This window comes from Passer montanus, unplaced genomic scaffold (assembly GCF_014805655.1).
Source record: "Passer montanus isolate IOZ18808 unplaced genomic scaffold, ASM1480565v1 scaffold2, whole genome shotgun sequence".
Classification (NCBI taxonomy): Eukaryota; Metazoa; Chordata; class Aves; order Passeriformes; family Passeridae; genus Passer; species Passer montanus.
This window is the reverse complement of record NW_024366591.1, coordinates 24,895,550-24,916,449: the sequence shown is the minus strand read 5'-3', so window position 1 is coordinate 24,916,449 and position 20,900 is coordinate 24,895,550. Positions and strand designations below refer to the sequence as shown.

Below are 20,900 nucleotides of genomic sequence, written 5' to 3'. Positions count from 1 at the left end.
TCAAAAGTCATCTAGAATTGGGTAAATGAAGTTGTCTTTGAACAAGCAATATGCCAAAATCTGTCCTCCACAAATCATTGAAATTACTCCAGATCCTGAAAGAAAAGATATGGGGTTTTTTTGTATTAATTTTTATAGTGGAACACAAACTGCATGATAAACTTTAAACTGACATTCATTTTATCTTCAATTTAAAAAAAAGTAAACAGCCCTCCTACTTCAACATTTTACCCAAGACTTAAACTACTTACAAAGATATCAGCCTCCACAACAGCTAATGCAAAATCTGTTGTAGGACAATTTATCTCTCCCCATCACTTAGGAATTTATGGCAGTGGTTGATCCTTGTTATCCATAATGTAAGAAAGAAGAACAGAAGCCAGTCCTTTTCCCTTAACTACTGTTTTTCAAGATAATCTACTTTTAATGTAAAAATCGATTCTTCTAATTTTACAGAAAATTAAACATTCAGAAATGTAGTTTTGCCATTCTCTTTGAGGAAATGTGATGACTGAAATTAATCTCATCTATTTAAGTACTTGTACATAATGTTTATAAATCTTGCCTCTGAAGGTATCTGTTTTTTTTTTAATTGATTTTAAAGGGTCTCAAGAAAGGCTACAACTTTGGACAACTGTCTTTCTGACACCTGAATTGAGATACAATTCATCTTATTATAAGTTAAATAAGTAATGATTAAGTCCTGACTAATTGAGATTAGTCAGGACTTAATCATGACTTATTTCAAGTCATGTGTCTGCTGTTTGTTTGCAAGATTAGTGTAAGATGAGCATATTCTGGCCTTAAAAGATTTCTAAGGTGAGAAAAATCCTAGTACAGCCTTATTTACAGGTGTCATTAAAAGAAGTATGAATAAAATGCCTGTACTTCTTCTTTAAATGTTGACAATTCTCAGATTAGTGAGGCAATAATTCATATTATAAACACTAATTTTCTACACGCATTTTAGCAACATAAACTTTAAAGAATGAAATTATACCTAATGCCAACCACCAGTGTAACATCAGGGGAAATTCAGACATAACTGCAAGAAGAAGAAAAATAGAAATGTAAATTTCTATATAAGACAAATAATGCACTATGGTATCAAAGATCTGCTTAGTTATGTTTCATAGATTATATTTTTTACATATATTGAAATGACAAACACTTTAGGTCCTGACCAGCGCCTGCCCTGGCCACACCCAAGCTGACCCACATCCCCACTGTGGGATACCTGCAGGGCCATTCTCTGACCCCATATTTCCACCCAAAGAAAGCTGACAGGGGCATTAAAGGGGGCTGGGAAGCACACTGCATATGTTGACAGCTGAGGGTCAGCCAGCAGAGGTTAGGTTGGCCATCTGAAGGAAGAAATAATAAATCTGGGGCTATGGGGAAATCAAGACACATCATCTGATAGAATGACAGATGCTAACTCCCTGTAAAAATTACAAATGGGGGGTTTTGGTAGTTTTTGTAAATGCCTTGATTTAAATACAAAAATTATTTATGAGGAATAACAGTAGTTTAAATTCCAGAAAACCAAATCTGGTAGATGAGAAATTATCCTTAATTTTTTAAGATAAAGTCTCTGTTGGTCTCTGGCTTAATTTGTTAGGGAACTGGGGAATCTCCCACCTGTATAAAGTGCTAAAAGACAAATGGGCAAAGCAATGGAAAATGAAGATTAATCTCTATACAGTAGGGAGGGTGTCCTAATTTGTCCAAAATATTTTCATTTTTCTGTATTCTAGAATGAACATATTAACCTCATTGTTTTAAGAGAAAAGAATCTTGTCTGACCCTTCATAGGGTCTGGCAAGGATGGAGTTAAAATATATTTCCTAATTAGCCATAGAAGAATTCTGCTAAACAGCAGGAGAAGAGGGAACAGATTACTAGGTGTTGGCAAAAAGAGATGATGGGTCTCATTTATAGCAGCTAATTCTTTTCTTTTTCTTTCCTTTAAGGGGTAGAGTTTCATGGGGGAAAGGCGTTTCTGTGGTAAAATGCTTCATTTTTCCCACTGAGATTTAGTTCAAATGATCTGACTTAAAACCTTTGCACTGACTTTGCTGAAGAACAACTCAGTTTTTACTCTGAAGTTGAGCTAAAGTGTTAATGAGCAGTTCTTAAGATATCCAGACATGAACAACTATTAATGTCTTGTTTTGAAAAAAATCACATCTCCCAGATGCAGAAATTGTATCTAGCCTGGATTTGTTTGATAGAAATTGTTAGAATATGAACTAAACCTCTGATTTTTTCATAAGAATATAATGGTTTCAAATCCTGCAACAGATCCAGAATTAGGTTTAAAATGGGAGAATTTAAGTAGAGGCATGAGTCAAATGGATGGAAAATAGAGATACATATGGATTTAGCTTTAGGGAAAATTAAGTTAGTCCAGTAATACACTAAAATAGTAATACATCCAGTCCACTGGATGAATCTTAGTGGATTTGTCCTTCAACTTGTCATGCTATGTGATACTATTTAGCAGTAAACCTACTTACCGACTGAAGTTATGATTATATGAATAACAGTAACTGTTACAGCATAGTCCCAAACCCATTCTTCCACAACCAGAGCAAACAGCAGACCACAAAGAAAGAAAGTTATTTCCAAGGATATCACAAGAACTGTAAAGGAAAATAGGATGTTTTCACCAAACATAGTTTTGAATGACTTCTTTTTATATTCCAAACAATAGCAATAAGAAGATAAAATACCTGAGACAGTTATGCATTTTAATGGATGGACAGAAAGGAGGATGCAATGCTAATTAGGAGGATGCAATGCTAATTGGTGGTATGAAATAGCTGCTGTCTTTCATATATAAACATGTTGCATCAAACAGATAAAATTTGGGGGGAAAAAATTATATTGAGATACAGTAATTACATTTGGCCCTGAAAAGTAATTCTAATGGACTATGCTTTATTTTTTTTTTCCACTGGCATAACATAAATGTTCTTTCTTCATCTGAAATCAGCATTAACACTGTACAAACATCCATGCATTTTTATTACTCTTTTAAGCTACAAACCAATTTACTTTTGAGCTTTATGTATTTTACTGACAGATTATGAGGTTTGCCTTTGTAAAATAGATTACAAATCTGGTAAAATTTTATGTGTGCATGTAATTTTTTAAGAATTGCTGTTTAGGAAAAAGAATGTATTTTGAGAGCTTCAGAAAATTGCAGAAATTTATATGAGGATATATAAAGATACTTTTAGGCACTGAGCTGCAATCAAATTCTGATATTTTAATGCCCACTGTATTCAAGCATTACCAAAGCAAAATTGCCATTAGTTGAATGCGACCCATTTCTCTGATCTGAATCCAGTGATTCATAAGAAATTTGCTGCAGTAAGAAAATTAAATTAAACAGCTTTGTGAAGGAACTTGATGGAGAATAGGTAATTGTTCTGCAATGAAAATGAAGCTTCCTGGCAAAGCAGGACATTTTCTTCTGATGATGCAAGATCAGAAGAAGAATTCAACAAAAAGCCTAAAAATCACTTGAATTTTAAATAGCAGTACAGAAATGAGAAGCGCTGGCAAGTTGCATAAACATTTAATTGCAGCGTAGTTAAAATACAGAAACCATTACTAAAACAGCTTTAAAATACTATCCATTGGAAGACAAGTTTACATCCATATGCAATATATTTTGTTGATTGAGGGGGATAAAAAGATAAAGAAACTTCAGTTACCTAAATAATATGGGTTAATCCATGAGGGATTTGTTTTAAAATCAAAAGGTGCCAAACCATCCAACATTTTAATCCTATGGAAACAAAATGAATAAATTTAAACAGGGAATTTTAGTATTTAGTATTTAGAGTTTAGATTACATGAAATTATTAATGTTTTTAAATAGTATTTCAAATTGAATTCTCTGGGTTTTTGCAAGCACTCCATATCCAATTCTGAGCTTTGGTTTTGCCCTTGCTCACTTCTGTTCAAGATATTTGGTGCTATGCATGATATTCAATAACTTTCTGGGGAGATATAATTTGTCTTTTTCATTGAAAATAAAATCTTTATTTTCCTTTTTTTCAAGTCATTTTTTTCTCTTACGTTCTTTAATTTACATGGTGTAACTGCAAGGATGACTATAAAATCTTTATTTTCCTTTTTTTCATGTCTTTTTTTTTCTCTTACGTTCTTTAATTTACATGGTGTAACTGCAAGGATGAATATTAGAACCAACCTTTTATATTAGAGTCTCCACTTGCCAATTTGAAAGAAGATTCAGGTACAACAATTTAACTAAATTTGAAAAATTATATTCACAGAATAACCAGGCCAGGACAGGACGCCTCCAGTATGGATGCTTCCTTTAAATAGGCATATCTCCACCCATGATTTCCAGTATGCCAGCATATCAGACTAAAGACAGGGAAACCTTACCTGAATACTGCAAAGCACACAGAGAGGACCACATAGTACACAGTGTAGAAAACTATTATGCATATCAACAGGTTCACCAAAACAACCTGCAAAAGGGCATAAAACAGTAAAACCTAAAGCCATGTTAACAACAGGCATTCGCAGAAAATAATTCTAGATTTCTATCAAACATAATGTGAAAAAAAATGTGTAAAACAACATATTTAGCCAGAATTTTTGCTGTTGCTGATTACATAAATGTGCTAAAAGCTCTTTGATACATTTCAGCTCCTAATGTGTTGCTATAATGTATGGCTTTTTTTCTATCATATATTGTTATATACCTACTATATATACAATTTACAAGTGTTATATATACAATATACAAGTGTTCCCAAAAGTAGAAGGACATTTTTTGATAGTTATTAAGAAATTAAGAAGGTACAGAGAAGACACTCAAAAGGGATCTGTAGCTGGAAATGTTTGGGGTTTTTCTTCGTTAGGGCTACAGCCCTAAAGAGGTCAATCTGTTTAGCTCCGAGGGATGATTTGATTATGATGGATAAGTACCTTCACAGAAAATACCAGGTACTTAAGGCGTCTTTAATCTATCAAAAAAGACACAAGAAGTAAACAGCTACAAGTTCTAGCTACACAAATTCAAAAGATGCAGGAAGGACATCTTGACTTGTAAAGGGAACAAACTGCCTCTGGAAATGAGATCCTACTAAGCAGTAGTAGATGCTTCTGAGGATGAAACTTCAACTCTAACATTCATTTCAGGCTTTAGTTCGTTGAGTGGTTGTGTGGTAGGTAATGCATTTACAGAAGCATCCAACAGTCACAGAAGTGAGAACACTGTGAATATATCAAACCACCTATTTTTATATTGCTAAATGTTGTAAAGTGTTAAATATTGAATACTGCATCTATCGCTCACAAGAAGAGAGACCAAAGTGCTTTAGTTTCTAATGCAACAGAAGATAAACCCATCATGCCTGTAGAGACTGCTATTTGTCAATAACGAAAATTCCAGGACGGTCTTAAATTTTTTTTTTCCTCCTACACTTAAGCAAAGCCAAGCAAAAACTGAGAACTATTAATCTCTTCATCCACATTGGTTTGTGGGCTAAATACAGGTCTTTTGCACTGTCTGTATTCTTATTCTAAATGAAAATTGGCCAAATGACCCATTTGAATCCTTCCTTTCCGCAGTGCGCACCACCACTGTGGTAATGGTAATAAACTACAATGTCACGTGAGTTTGGCAGCCCTGCTACCTCCTACTCCTCTGAACATAACTTCAAGCATTGCAAATTTAATGTCTGGCACATTTTTACTGGAAATATTTTTTGTTTCATTGCGCTGGGCAGCTGCACTTTTCCTGTGATTCTCCTTTATCCATTGCCCCTCCTCTTGCCTCTGCAAAGTCTTATCTACCCTAGATGGAGATTCGTACAGTAATAAAATTGGGGAGAGAGGACTGAAGGGCAAATCCCAGAGCTGAAGGAGGGCTGTGAGACGATGACCTATTGACCTGTAATTACAGTAGGTGAATTCCCAGCCTTGAAGTCAGCAGCAAACTTTCTTTGGCCTCAAAGGCACAGTATTTGTCTCTTTGTACCCAGAATATTCCTAGTCCCTGTCTTAGGGATGTAGTGAGGCATTAGCTATAGTATGCTTTGCTTTCTTGAGTAAGCCAAGGAAATGCACACAACACAAGAATAAAAACACTGAAAATTTTCCAGTTTTATCACATTCTACCTCATTTTTTAATTTGACCTTGCCGCAGAAATTTATATATACATTTTTTTAAATCTGAGAATACTTTTTATTTTCAATCTATTTTTACCATTCTAAATCTTCTGGTATTTCAAAGCAAAAAACTCACAAGTTAAATTCTACAGGATTATTCATTATATGTCAAAACAACTTAAAAGATGAATCTTAGGAAATCACTGATGACATCAAATGTAAAATTTTATGACACTTCCAAGAATTTTATCTCATGAGTGGAACAACATCACATATTTTAAAATTCTTTTTATAAGATGCACTTTGCAGTACTTGCTGCCAGCACTATAGGATAAAGTATCTTTTTAATTTTGGGGTTTTTTTAGGAAGAGAACATTGAAGAACAGTCTGTTATAATGAAAGCAGCAGCTCATTCCAGCCCCGCAGTAGTTGTCTAATTCTCTAATACTATCTGGTGACACATACAACACTAAGTAAACTCAATTCCCTTTACCTTGGTTTCAGCAGTTTTGACCTTGAGAGCCATGGACACATGATGAGTGAAAGGAAGTGCTCTTGCTATAGTCCATATGCCAACTTTAGCAGGAAGAAGCAGCTGGTTTTCACCCCAAAAACCATTCTAATGGGTAAGTATAGGACAGGGTGGGGTGAGGTGAGTTGATTGGATTATGCTGAATTGAGACAGAAGACATCTGTGAGCTAAATGTAAGCCGCTAAAGAGCAAAGAGAAAATCCTGCTTGCTCATGCAATGTTCGTACTTTTGGAGCTACACTCAGCCAAAGCGTCTCTAAAACATAACTTGGCTATTTAAACACAATATTATTATTCTTTTCCACCTTTTAATTGCTTTTTTTTTCAGCATTCATGTGTTCACAGTTCTTTGGGGTTAGTATAACGTCCTACTTTTAATTATCTTTGACATTTTCTAGCATTAATTCTATTGGCTATAGATGTGGAGTGGTACAATCGTCACAATGTTCTTTGCTAACATTTTTGTTCTGACTATCACTTTATTACATCAAGTATAATTCACATTAAATCAGGTATAATTAAGTTAAGAAATTCCATACTTGTGTTATGACTCTTTTTTTCCTGAACCATATTTTGTTCCCTCAGTAGAATGAAATTTAGTGTGCTTTAGAGCACATCCAACTTCTAGTGAGCAACTCCTTAATGGATTCAAATTTGACTTTTTACAGGCACATTATGATTCAGTATGCTGCATTATTTGGAAAAAGAAGATGCTTCTGAAACTGAACCAAACTACTTCTTTTTCTGCTGACACTAACATTATATGTGCAAATTTCATTAGGGTTTTTTATGCCTTTTTAGTCATACAAAATAAATGTTATCTGCTGTAAAATGCAGTCTGCACTCGGCAAACAAGAGCTTTCACTCATAGATTTGATAGCTCCAGATTGTGAATACTGCCAGGGAAATTACTGGTAGTATTGTGTGAAATTCCTTCCTGTGCAAAAATGCTAGCATGAAAATTTGTACATCACTAAAGTCCTATTTTGGGGGCTGAAGTGATGACAAAGGAACATACTGAAACAAAATAAAAGACCCTGAATGAAGTTGCTTGAATAACTGCAATAGTCAGAGGTAGCAAATAAATGAAGAAATATTTGCTTTAACAATTAAAAAATATTTAGAAAGGAACAAAATTATTCATTCAAAGACCACACTATCTACCCAAAAGAATCAGCTGAAAACAGCCATGACCTAAAATTAATCTGCAGAAACTTTTTCAGTAGCTATAATTAGCAAAATAATTGAAAAAGTAGTGGATTGCATTAACTCAGATTAAACATAACAAGAGTTTACATTCACTGACTTCTTCACAAAGGAGAGATTTAACCAGATTGATGATAGAAACAAAATCAACAAGTTTGAAATATAATTGAAGCTGTAGGCATGGATTTTTTTGGGCAGACTAAGAGGTTCTTCCCATTCCTATTGCACAGCTGAAAACTTTAAATACTCTGAGAGAACAGATAACATTTCTGTCACACCTGTGCTTCAAGATCGTAAACACTTAAATTGTGGTAGCCCAGGGAACAGGAGTAAATCAAACTTGGAAGTGGCAGAAAGTGTGTGTGACCCAAAATACTGACTAAGTCACTGAATAGTGAACATTAACTATAAAGATGATGCTATTAGCTACATGTTGAGATAATGGAATAATGACTTTTTGTATTTTTTATTTTCTTAAAATTTACCAGATCAGCTGCAGGAAAAAATGGCAACTCCGATTCAGCAGAGAGAGACAAGAGAAGTTTTAATGAAAGTTAAATTATCTAATCTGGTTTCAACAAGCCCTACTTTTAAACACATACCCTTTTTTGTCATTACACTATAGAATTTTATTAGGACTGTGAGGAAAATATAGTACTCCATTACTTTTGAGCCTCTGGAGTTTGTGCTAGTTTGCTTTGTGGAAACCTACAGAAAACTGTTTCTTAGATAGGATATCAATACCTGATCCTCTCATGCTTGACAATAGTTAGTAAAAACTATTTTTTGACATTGGCTGTACAAAATATACTCTCTTTGTAGTGATATGTAATGGACAATATCCAAGATACATCCAAAAAACCAGAAAATCGCAGAATGGAAAACACATTCTGAAAATAAAATTAAGGATACTTCTATAGGGCAGTAATTCTTCTTTAGAATATGATAATGACACTTAACAGTACCAAGGCAGTACCTAGTTCCTATCTGCTACCTGTACCAAAACAAAAATCAAATGTAATAATGAACCGTGAGTAAAATTTTGTAAAGCTTACAGCTAAGTTTGCTGCCTAAGCTTATTTTCTAGGTTTGGCTTTTTTAAGAATGTTACCATTTACACACACAATTTGTGATGCTGTCAAATAGTATTGCAAAAAAAAATAAAATTAAGAACAATTTGAAGAACTGTATCATACAGCAATATTACAGGAATATCTCATGGAAAAGAACAGGTAATTTGTGTTACCGTTAAGATGATTGTTTGCATTACAGCTCTGGGCCTTAAAAAGTAATGCTAGACCAGGAATCACATTTCTTAGGTAATTCCAAAACTTGAAAAAAGTTTTAAAATCAGAGAAATTAATAAATTCCAAGTTTTAGATTAGTTTAGTTTAGATTTATTAACCTGAAATCTTTAAAAAAATAGAGACCTCAACCAAATGGATGCAGACTGGATTGTGTGGTAAGAAATTTTTAGTTTACTGGAGGATGGCATCAAAACATATGTACTCTGTCTCCACCTGCTGATAGGGAAGAACTACACTTACATTGTGTATGAGGATAGAAGAGCTTGGAAAAATAAATGGTGGCCACTACTTTTGTGGCTGGAAGTGGCTGGCAGAATCTGTCAGTGCAGGGAAGGGAACTAACATTTCTTCACTTGGAACATGTGAAAAGAACACATGAATGACAGCCCCTACAGTCTGGCACTGGTCACATATGCATTGTACAGCCTCAGTATGACAGCTTGACTCCCATATGGGAGGAGACAGAATCATGTGGGGTCTAGACTCTACCACCATGAGGATTAAAGCAATTAGCTTCTTTCCTTCTTCGACCTCTGTTGCAGATGGATACATTTTAGGGGGTGAAAAATCTGAGAATTAGGTGGAAGCAGGAATGTTCTTTGTATGTTCTATTTTTACTTTCAAATTTTGTTGAATTGTTTTTAACAATGCCCCTATTCCTGGTAATATTATCTAAAAGAACTTACAGTATAATTGATTAAATAAGAGGTGAATTTTAGAGACTTCCAGCTTCTGAAAAGTTGTCTCCTCGAATTTCCGTGTTAAAGCTTACAAATTCTAAAATGTTCATAGCACTAAAAGAATTAAACTAAAAAACTGGTATAATTCCTTCTGACTAGGAAACTGAAAATGAATTGGATTCTTGTTAGAAATAATTAACCCCAATGAGCTACTTGTATCTAAGGAGTTGACTTAATTAATAGCAAAAATAGTAAACATCTTTTGTTTTGCTAACTGACACTGTTGGCTTCGTGAACAAGTTCAACATAAAGCTTGAGAGTATTGGCAAAGAAACCAATTTAATAGGCTTTATTTATTCAAACTAGAAATTAATTTTATTGTTTGTAAATGGTGTGGGATTGAAAGAACTGAAAATGAAGTCTTCTGTTTATCCAGAGAGAAGCTATAACACAATTGCAGCAATATAAACTTTCCACTCTGGCCCCACTGTATGTCTAAGAAGAAAGTTTAATTGTCTGCATTAAAAAAAAATTAAAAATCAATATTTGGTCTTTCTGCTGAGAAGCTAAACCTGCTGACAAACCCATATTTTGAAGATATTCTGGCATTTCCACTAGTGTTAGTGGGAATTTTTGGTAAGTACAGTGAAGCACTGAAAAATCCCTTTAGGACTAAGCCCACAAGAACTGAGGAGCTGTGAAATTGCTGCTATGGTTAGAGGAAAATACATCATGTGGGATCAAACACTTGGAGATGGGAAAGGCTGCTGCACCTCCATGCTCCTAAGATCAAAGAGTAGCCAGGCTGTGTGTAAGCACACATACACACACAGCATATAGATGTGTGCATACACATCACATATATCTATATAAGTACATGTATACATGGATACCACAGAGCTCACAGACAGACAGACAGGCACACACACAGAGACAACACCAGTGGTCTTATTCGACTCCTGTTGTTGTCTGAGTAGGTTGGAAGCCCATTAGTGAGAAGATTTATACATATACACAAGGAAAGGCAGCTGTGACCCAGCTCCAGAAGCTGGATCAGCACACTGTCTGCCCAGTAGTTGGCATCTTGATCCCAGTTTGTCCAGTTGCTGAGACCAGGACATACTCACCCCTGTGACTGCAGCCCCACTCCAGTTTCTGGCCCAGACTCTCACACTCAAACACACTTTACCACACTTGTTCCTTCACCAATAACCTAAATCCCTCCTTTTAAAGCCTATGGTTCTATCCTTAAACATCTCATTACAAAAACACTCTTCCCCTGCATCCCATACTGTGTCCCACCCCTTTAGCCTGAAAGGTGATTCAGAGAGAAGCTCCAAGTGACTCACCTTGATGGGTTTCACACCTGGGAAAAGGGGCTGAAGTTCTCCTGACAAAATTCTGGCAGGTTTTTTCTCCTCACAGGCTGTAATTTGTGTTCCCACCTGCCATTGAATGTCAGAGCTCCCCTGGGCTTGGAGAGATGGGTCAGTGGTTCTCCCTGATGGGCCTGGGATTAGCCACTATGGGTCTGTTTGAGCTTCCTCTCTGACACTGTATCTCACTGCTCTCTCTCATGGGTATGCCAACAGGCAGTTACCATTTAACAGCTGACAAGCCTGGTTTTCTACCATTAAAGAAAGCCAAAATCTAGCTGACAGGATATTACAGGTGATTTTGGAATGGTTGAGCAGTTAATGGGACTATCAGCTGTATAACTGATTCGCCTATGAATTATGTACTTTACAAAAATCTCAGCAAGCAGCCATCCACTCTGTGTACACTGGTAACACACCAGTGCCATGGATGCTCCTGGGCCATGAGGCATGGCATGGGTGCTGTGCCCTCACTCCAGCAGACAGAATGGGTGCCCACAAGCCATATGGAAAACATGACCAGGGCCAGAGCCATCCTCCCCGCCTGTGCTAGCCAGCATGGACAAGAACCTTTCCTGTTACTATTTAATTCAATGTGCCATCCCATTTCTATGCCCAGGAATGTTCCCAGTCACTGATCCAATTTACTGTGGTGGATGTAACCGTCATAGATGTCACTGTTTTAATTTACTGGGGGAGATGTAACTGTAGAGCCTCTACAACATGACCTGTCTCATTTTCGTTTGTCGCAGGAAGGTGTCCCCAGCATAGCAATAATCATTTATTAGTGGGACTAATAAATGATCTCTTTTTGGTGCTCTTAGGAGACATACTGGGATTGACTGGGCATGGAAACTGAACTCCTTTTTTCATTTGCAGAAGTGCACCTTCTGATTGAAGGGCTGATTCCAGCATGGGCGAGGTAGTAGAAAGAAATTTGCACTGCCAATAGCTGTCATAAACCTGTTAATTTACAGCTGGAGGACTGCTGGGGAAAGACTATTGGGACACTTACATGTTCACACGTTTCCCTTTGCTCTCTGAAGATGCAGTTTGAATACACCTGCCTCAGTGCTTTTGCACCAGGTTTTTAGGATTATGCAGTAAATTGTTCTGCTTGCATTTTGTCCTGTTTGTGAAGTATGTTTTTTCTGTTTATCAGTACCTGGGGAAAGTGATCATTTTAGAAGGAGCAAGCTTGTGAGAAAGATGTATAGAGGAGTCAGGATGAATGATATATTTTCTTATTATATTGAAAATGCCACAAATTTCTGATTTGTGTTATTTGCCGACTTTAGTTTGAACTCATTCTTCTAATATGAGAAAATAGAGGAATTCTAAAACTGATCTGATGTGGAATAAACAACATCTAGGATGAATTTCCAACTGCAAAATTTTCTCATTTATCTTGATTTTTCTGCAGTCATATTTACACTGCATTTGCCTAGAAAATAAAAATGTGTGCTGTTGAAACAGTTGCATTACTCACACGCTTGGGTTCAGCAGGTTTGAAAATGAGAGTAGAGATGGTGCTGGGGCATTGTCACGTTCTAGAGAGAAATTTCTTCCATTTACAAGTAAAAAAGTACTTTTCCCAACCTTTTACTCCAAAAGCAATTTTGAATCTTCAGGTCAAGCACTTTAATACATCAGACAGCTTCTGCTCTCTGATGTTAGGTTACACCTGTTGCATTTCATTATCATCTGTTCAGCCCTAATTACATATAGACAAACTCATTCACTTGACCTTGTTGACCCTGCCATTAAGACTTTAATTAACTCTTGTGACCATGATTCATGGCCCAGAACAGAATGCAAGTCACTTTATCACAACTAGATTGGTAAGTGGGGCTAAAGTCTGTTTTCAATGAATTGAGCATTTGTCTGTGATCACTGAATAGGAGGTTGAGTACAGATGCATACAGTAACCCAATGAAACATCCATGTATATTTATACTTTTGATGACTACAGTGTAACCAGACATATCATTAAGTTCTAAAACATTATAAATGTTGTCATCTCAAAATTTTTTACTCAATTTCAGTGCTTGTCTAACATTAAATTCAGCTGATACTTGTCAGAAAACAAACAAACAAAATTGTATTTATGACATCTCCAAAATGCATGTCAACAGCTCTTTAGTACAACTCTAGTTTAATAGAATTCATTATAAAATGGTTTTCTGCTTGATAATAGCTAATGATATCCTAATATGAATTTCAGCAGCCTAAAATCTTCCCTAAATCCAATTTTTACACTACACTGCTCAAATTTCCAGCATTTGGGGGATTCCCTTGCCAATTCAGGACACTCTAAAACTGGAGGACCTGTGTTCATAGCTGACCTTTTGTCACTCTTTGGTTCCTGTCACTCACTGAGGCTAGGTACTTCTAGCTATTGGCATGCCTTCTAGACAGACTGACATCAGCTGCTTCTTGAGTATTAAATCTCCATTATTACAGAAAAGGCTCTCAATAGAACTTAGCCACGCAGGACTTGTATCTTTTTACTATCTTAAAATCGGGTCTAGGAACATTGTATTCTGACACCGGTTTCAATGTTTTTTTAAAGTTTCTTATTGAATTTATGTAAATCCTTGTGCAGAAAGAAGGGCAGAAGTCTTTGTCACTTTGAGCTTGAAGCAATTATAAAAGGATAATAACATTTTTCTATGTCAGGTACATTTCCTATGTCACAATACATATGGTATTAATAGTCAAGGAATAGTATAGTAACAAAGGTCATTTAAGTACTACAAGCAGATAAATGTCCAGCCACTTTTAAGAACAACTGAATTAACATTAAAAGTAGAAAAAATAAACCCACTCACATAAATGCATAAGTACTACCAGGCCACCCACCACCGAAAAGTACATCTTTTTTGCATTTCCTGAGCAGACTCTGGTAGCTGCTTTGGGTTTGGAGGTATGGCATTTGATCTCTAGCTGTGACTAGTCTTTCTATTAGTAACTCATAACCTTAATACAAACAGTCTGACTTGGCCATGTCATTGCTTTTCCCACATAAGCAGCTGCAGCTCCAGTCACTGAGACTATTCAGGTAGGGCCAGTTTGACTGTGTGAAAATTTTCAGCAACAGCATTTTTTTTAATCCCAGAGATTGACAGGAGCGGGAGATGGGTGAATTAGAAGGTGTCTAATCATCAGTATGTTGCAGCATTTTTTTTAATCCCAGAGAGAGATTGACAGGAGCGGGAGATGGGTGAATTAGAAGGTGTCTAATCATCAGTATGTTGTCCCATCTTCTCTTATGTAAAATGCTACATGTGATGTATATCCAGTCACACTGTGCAGAAAGTATTAGCACAATTGGAAATGCTTTTGTTAGACAACTTGAGTCAGGATATTTTTCCTGTCTGAATGTACAATATTGACTATACATGCAGTTACACTTTGAGGCTTCAAAATAGTTTTTACCTGAAAATGTGTGTTTTCATTCACCTCAGCTGATTTAACAGATCCCGCTATCTAAAATAATCACATACCGGTTTAAATTGCTGTCTGTGTTCGAAATAGTTGCCACTAGATGGCAAACTGATAGTGTGCAGCCTTCCACACAAAGGGAACGTCTCTGCTGTGTGCTAGGTGACCAGGTGAACGTATTGCATCAAATTTATCCTGCCCTGATTCCGTTGAAGCCAGTGGAATTACACCAGAGAAAGAGATGGATCTTTAACCTTAGGTACTGAAATCGCCTACAGTAAGTAAATATCATATTTGTTTCTGTTTGCTTGTTTAAATCAAGTCTGTTGTACAAAACCTTTTAACTTCACATCACCCAGGAAAAATGCAAGAGTTCAGGCCCATCATTCAGTTTTAGGTACCAGGTATGTTCCATGGGACTCAAGAGATAGTGAGTGGCACATGCCAACCGAGACAAAAGAGACTTGAAAACCAAAATCCATTTTCATATGTGCCCACCTGTACAGGACCCATGTGAATGCTCACATTTTACAGTGCCAAATCCTTCATGTGCCACAGATCTTTGATTTGGAGAGTTTTGCATCCATCAGTTCACACAGAGTCTCAGCTAGGGGCAGGACCTCTTATGATGTTATCCTTTCCTTTTGACTCATAATTTTGCAATAGTGGAGGGCTTTTCTAAGCAGCTGCTGCACATTTCCATACACAAGTGCTATTTGTGGTCACTTATAAAAACTCATTAACACATTAACATACTCAAGATCTTGTTTATATCCATTTCACATCAGTGACACTTCATTGTTGCTATCATAATGCAAGGAAATAAGTATTCTGTGATCTTACATTAGAGACAATTGGCATAGGCCTTGTGTCTTACGTTAATATACTTCTCTATTGTTCATTGGTCTGACATCAACTGTCAGAGACAGAGATCCCTTTTAAAAGCAGGAGTTAGACAAATACTGTCTTGCTTGCCTATTTTAATTTCCTAAAGTTCAGATGTGTACATCTATACATAAATGTATATCTAAATATTATGTTCTTGCAGTGCCATTAACTGATGTTGGTATCCCTCCCTGATAAGTTTTTATTTGAAATCTGAGTTTTCACATGTTATTTTGTGGATTAGCTTATTTGAGATTTAATGGTTTTTAAGAACAAAGGATCAACAGCAGTACTGTCATTTTCTTAAGGAAACAGGCTGGCAATTCTAACTTGGGATATCTTTTAAATGCTAGTGCAGCTTTCTTGTGCCACAATATCAAAAATAAAATTTGGGTTCTAATTTAATTTCTATTGTTGTGGCAAGTCTGCAGTTTTAAAAACTATGCAGAAGGTTTAGGACACGTCAGAACCTCAAGCAAGATTCATTCTAAAAAGATTTGTTTTAATCTAGTTCCTGAGAAGAAGTGTAGTAGGTCCACTGGGCTGACTGAATAGGTGTGCAGCTCCCTCTGGTTTGCTAGGTCTGTGTCCAGTGAAGTGATGTTTATTGCCACCCTCCACAGGCCTCAGGGATATGGTAGGCATCGCCCTCTGTGTGCCTGTTAAACTTCAACTGTGCAGTAAAGCAATCATTGCAATGGGATCTCTTGCACACGGCCATTAGTTATTAGCCAGAAAGAATCAGCATGGCATTTTTCTGCCTCGTGAACAATTAGCAATGTGCAAGTAAGCTATCCCAATTTCTTGATAGCTCTCTAAGTGCCAGAGATCAACCACACTGGGATATGGGACCTCAGATAGAACCAATTCATGCCTTGAGGCCGTGTGCAGGATCTGCACTTTTCTTGTCCTTTGTAATGTGTCCCCCTTATGTATGCAAATTTTACCAGACTTGGAGGTGGAAAAGAGTAACCACCACATTAAATTTGCCAAACACTACAGAGGACTTTGTCTTCCTGTGTTGTGTAAAGTGTGGTTCATCTTCTGAGATCACATCACCTATTGGGCACTCAGATCTTGCCACAGCCTTGGGCACAAGTGTTACCTCCCATGTCCTGTTTTCTGACTGTGGCCAACAAATCTCTTACTCTTTTGGGCACTGCGAGCTTATTCATCGAATTTAATAGCTTAATTTTGAACATAATACAGTAACAGGTCTGGCTTAAACCTAATTGTATCCTACAGGAGCTATAGCTACAGGGTCTAACGGCTCCTTCTGGCTGTAGGCTGTGAAAACAAAAGATCATACCTGCTGCAACTTGCAATGTCACCTTGTGGCAATGCCAAAACCAATGTTTCCAAAGTCTTTAGCCAAAATGCCAGACCACTGACCTGAATATACATTTATGAGTTTTCCCCTTGCAAATGAACTACTCTTGAAAATTTAGTCCCTTCATAGGCTTTTCTTTCATGTAGAAGGTAAGGGAATCCAGTTCTTGCATTAAATAATCCGTTTTATGGTTTGAAGGGGCTGTTTTAAGTAAAATTAAATTAATGTTTAAGAATCTATTTAGTGTCTCAGAATTTTTTTAAAATTTCATGAACTTGTTTTCAGTACAAGACATTGTCTTGCTCAAAGGAAAATTGCTTGGAGTAAACTCCTGAGTAAACTCCTGCAGTATTTCAGACCTGTAATCCAAATGCAGTGGTATTCTTACCATGCAGAAGGCTGAAGTCATTTTCCTGTAACAGATGATTAACTTTTCTGATGAAAAATAAATTTTTTTGAGGTTGTAAGCATACATTCTCATACACTTAAAAAAAAAAGAAATCCTTATTTTTGAGTGACCTTTTTAGAAAGGGAAGGATTGTCTCTTTTAAGCTAACATTTGTATTAAGAAACAGAGCAGGGTCTCAGGAGTTTTCTTATTTCTTGCTTAAAATTTCTCTGTGGAATTATGGAGGCCTTAGACTTCCTATGCATCTGCCATCAGTCTACAGTTATGTGGGAGAATAATATTTCCTGTAGTATGAAGTTTTTTGGATGTTTGGGTCAGAGGAAGGTGATATGAGACCTATTAATGCAAGGTGCCACATTGCATATGCTCACAATGGGAAAAAAAGAAAAAGGAAAAAAAATAGACAGACTCTAGCAAATGACAGGTTCTAGGTTAAGTTTCCACCATTTAATACTCTGAGTGGGTATTATGTTTAAATTCTTCTATGCTATTTGCAGTACTGATGCACTTAGTGAATTTATTATTTGTTAGCAAATGACAGGTTCTAGATTAGATTAAGTTTCCACCATAATACCTCTGAGTGGGTAGTATGTTTAAATTCTTCTGTGCTATTTGCAGTACTGATGCACTTAGTGAATTTATTATTTGTTTTGTCTTTTTTCTCTGTGTGTGTTTGTTTTTTTCTAATTGCAGCATCATGAGCTGTAAACATCACTTCAGGATTAGGGGTGCCCTGAGTTTGATTTCAGCTGATCTAGGCACACTTATGATTTCCCTCATGCAACTCTTTACCTTCAGTCCTCTAGCCTGAGAATTTGCACTGCAAACTGTTGTGCTGTTAGCCACTCATCTGAGTGTGCAATACCTGAGTCACTAAAAGATATAAAAGGCTCTTCTGAGTTTCATCCTCCCATGCTACTACAAAAAATATTCCTTTTCTAACCCACGTTTTTGGCTCTGTATCTTCCTACATTATCTGTCATTTAATGAACTCTGCTTCGGTATGAAAGAATCACAATCTGTGTTTCTTGAGCTTGAAAATAAAATTAATACAATGCTTCAAACTATTGTTCTGTTGAAATTAATTCGTCTACATGATATTCTACTGTAACTCCAAACTGTACTCTGGTTTCTGTCCAAAAGTGGAGGTTCTGTTTTAGTTACAAAGCTTTAACCACATAGGTTTTTTATTCAGTAAATCGAAGATACAGTGATTTTCTCATTCCAAAACTGTTTATTTTTTTTCTCCTTACGTATTTAATTCAAGACTACAGTTGACCCTTTGAGATGAATCACAAGCTACTCAAAAAAAGTGCCAAAAGCCCTGTAGGACTGAACTAGATGTGCAAGCTGAAGCAAAAAAATCCATGTAGTTTTGCATAAATAAGAGAGTTGTTTATTGAAACATTCAACTTGAAATATCTTGGAATGCACAAATTAAATTGTGTTTCTCTATTTGGAGGGTTATCTGGACCTTTAGAACATTTTGAGGTGAGAGCATTAACTGCCATAAAATGGGAAAGCCAAAACTTAAACTCAAAACTGTTCTGTAATATCCAAGGTCCAATGTGCTAAGGACACCTTCTCAATCCATTATGTCTGAAGCATTGTTCCAGTAGAATTCAGCTATGACTAGCCCACAGAATTTGAAACTAGTTCTCAGAACTTTGGGTGGCTCTCTGAAAATGAATAATTAGTGACCATCTGGAAATTTCTTGTTTAGTATTATACAAAAACTGTCAGAGGCAAAGAAAGACCCTAATTTCCAGCATCTCCATGCAGGTGGCTTTCCTTCTAGCAATCCACTGCTTAATGCATTTCACACCTTCTGACTGCCAGAGTCAATGAAGCAGGAGCTTTGTAACCTTCAATATATAACCTTGTGGAAACCCAGAGGAGATTTCTTATAATGGGGTTCCCTGAGTAAGGCTGGGTTTCTGTACAAGAAATAGTCTATCATCATGCCATAAGAGTGTATCATTATGCTTGTGCCCAAGGGTTCAAATTAAAGTTTCAAAAGCAGTGCCAATGCCCACATTTCTTATGTGTTAAAAGTTTACATTTAACCTTGCATTGCAGCTTTTAAATGCTGTTTTGTTTTGTTTGAATCTTATTCTTTATGCCTTTTACAAAGCTGTCTTCTTACCTACCCAATTAGTTCAACTTAACCATTGACCAACTTCCAAACCACAGGTTAGCCCTCTTGCACTATTTAATCCTTAGTAGAACTGGTGTTAATTTTTGACCTCTTCCCTTGGAACCTTCATCTAATTCTCTTCACATATTTGTCCTGGCCCTTTGTTCAGCTAACCTTATTTCTCTTCCTTTGTGCACCATGGCTGTTTGTCATCCTCTAAACCTCATCTTCCACATGAGCTCCCAGTCCCAGTCTCCTGCATATATACCTGGCAATTCATTATCCCACCCTCTTGCTCATCACACTTCTTCCATTTCTTTCTGCACATACGTTACCACTAACTCCTAAATTTCACTTTTGTCTACACTGCATTCAAATTAATTTGTTTTCTCCTCTGTACCTTGTCAACAGAAAGGTCCCTGTGGGGCAAATATTTTTGTGGAGCTTGGCTGTAATCATAGGAAGAATTAAGTTACTGCAGCCTTGAGTGGGTCCATAGCAGACAGGCTTTTCAAAATTTTCAGCTAAATATCTAGCCAGTATTTTCTGAACACTTGCATAATGAAATTTTTCAAACGTGAATAGATTTAAAGAGGAGCAGCATGAATAATTCTCTAGCATAAAGCCCTCTATTCCTGTCAAATTTAATATTTTTACCTCAATAACTGGATGGAGTAAAACTTTCAATGTAAAAATCCAGAACATTTTCAACATGGGCAACACGACACACTTTTTTTCTACTCCCTTCCTCATAAAAGCTTACATTATTATATCTGTAAATTGAGAAACAAAAAAGAAAATAATAAAGCTAAGAAAGCACCTAGTAAGAAATTTTTCAGCCCAACACTCATTTGACAAAGTAACTCTAAGAGCTGTTTAGAAGTGAAAAATAAGCACCTAGTAAGAATTTTTTCAGCCCAAAACTCATTTGACAAAGTAACTCTAAGAGCTGTTTAGAAGTGAAAAATGTTGGGGCGTCTTCACTACAGATTGTGCTATCTGATTCAGTAATGCTATATACAGTTGGAAGTATAGTGTATTAATTGTCTCCAGTGGAATAACTTCCAAGGTGCCAAACCTCAAAGCAACTTCAAGATTATGTGCTTAAAAAGATGAATAATATTAAAACAAAAATGTATGCCTAAAAAGTGCCTTCCAATTACTTTTTTTACCAGCATCACAGAATTACCCAAAGCTGGAGGCCAACCTTTCCAGCAGTTTGCAAAATATACAGTGTTTATGCTATATAAGAAAAGTGTTACGTATTTTGATATATGTAATATTTACATGCATAATAATGATGAGGTCTTACTCCCATCCATTTTAATTTAGATTGCTCTTTGCTCACTTAGATCCAGGTTTCTTAATAGCTGTTCCAGACAGGTCAAAGTGGACTCTTTTTTTCATTCAGCTTCTATTCATAGGAATGAATGAT

The 20,900-nt window shown here is 36.3% G+C and overlaps 1 protein-coding gene across 1 annotated transcript; it reads right to left on the bottom strand.

The window, feature by feature from the left end:
* Positions 1 to 6,685, bottom strand: TMEM244 (transmembrane protein 244). Its single transcript, XM_039706779.1, has 6 exons — positions 6,653 to 6,685; positions 4,426 to 4,511; positions 3,726 to 3,799; positions 2,520 to 2,645; positions 1,001 to 1,045; positions 1 to 95 (listed from the first exon to the last, which is right to left on the bottom strand). Exons 1-6 carry the CDS (start codon positions 6,683 to 6,685, stop codon positions 1 to 3), a joined length of 459 nt encoding a protein of 152 aa, XP_039562713.1.
* Between the last annotated feature and the right edge of the window lie 14,215 nt (positions 6,686 to 20,900).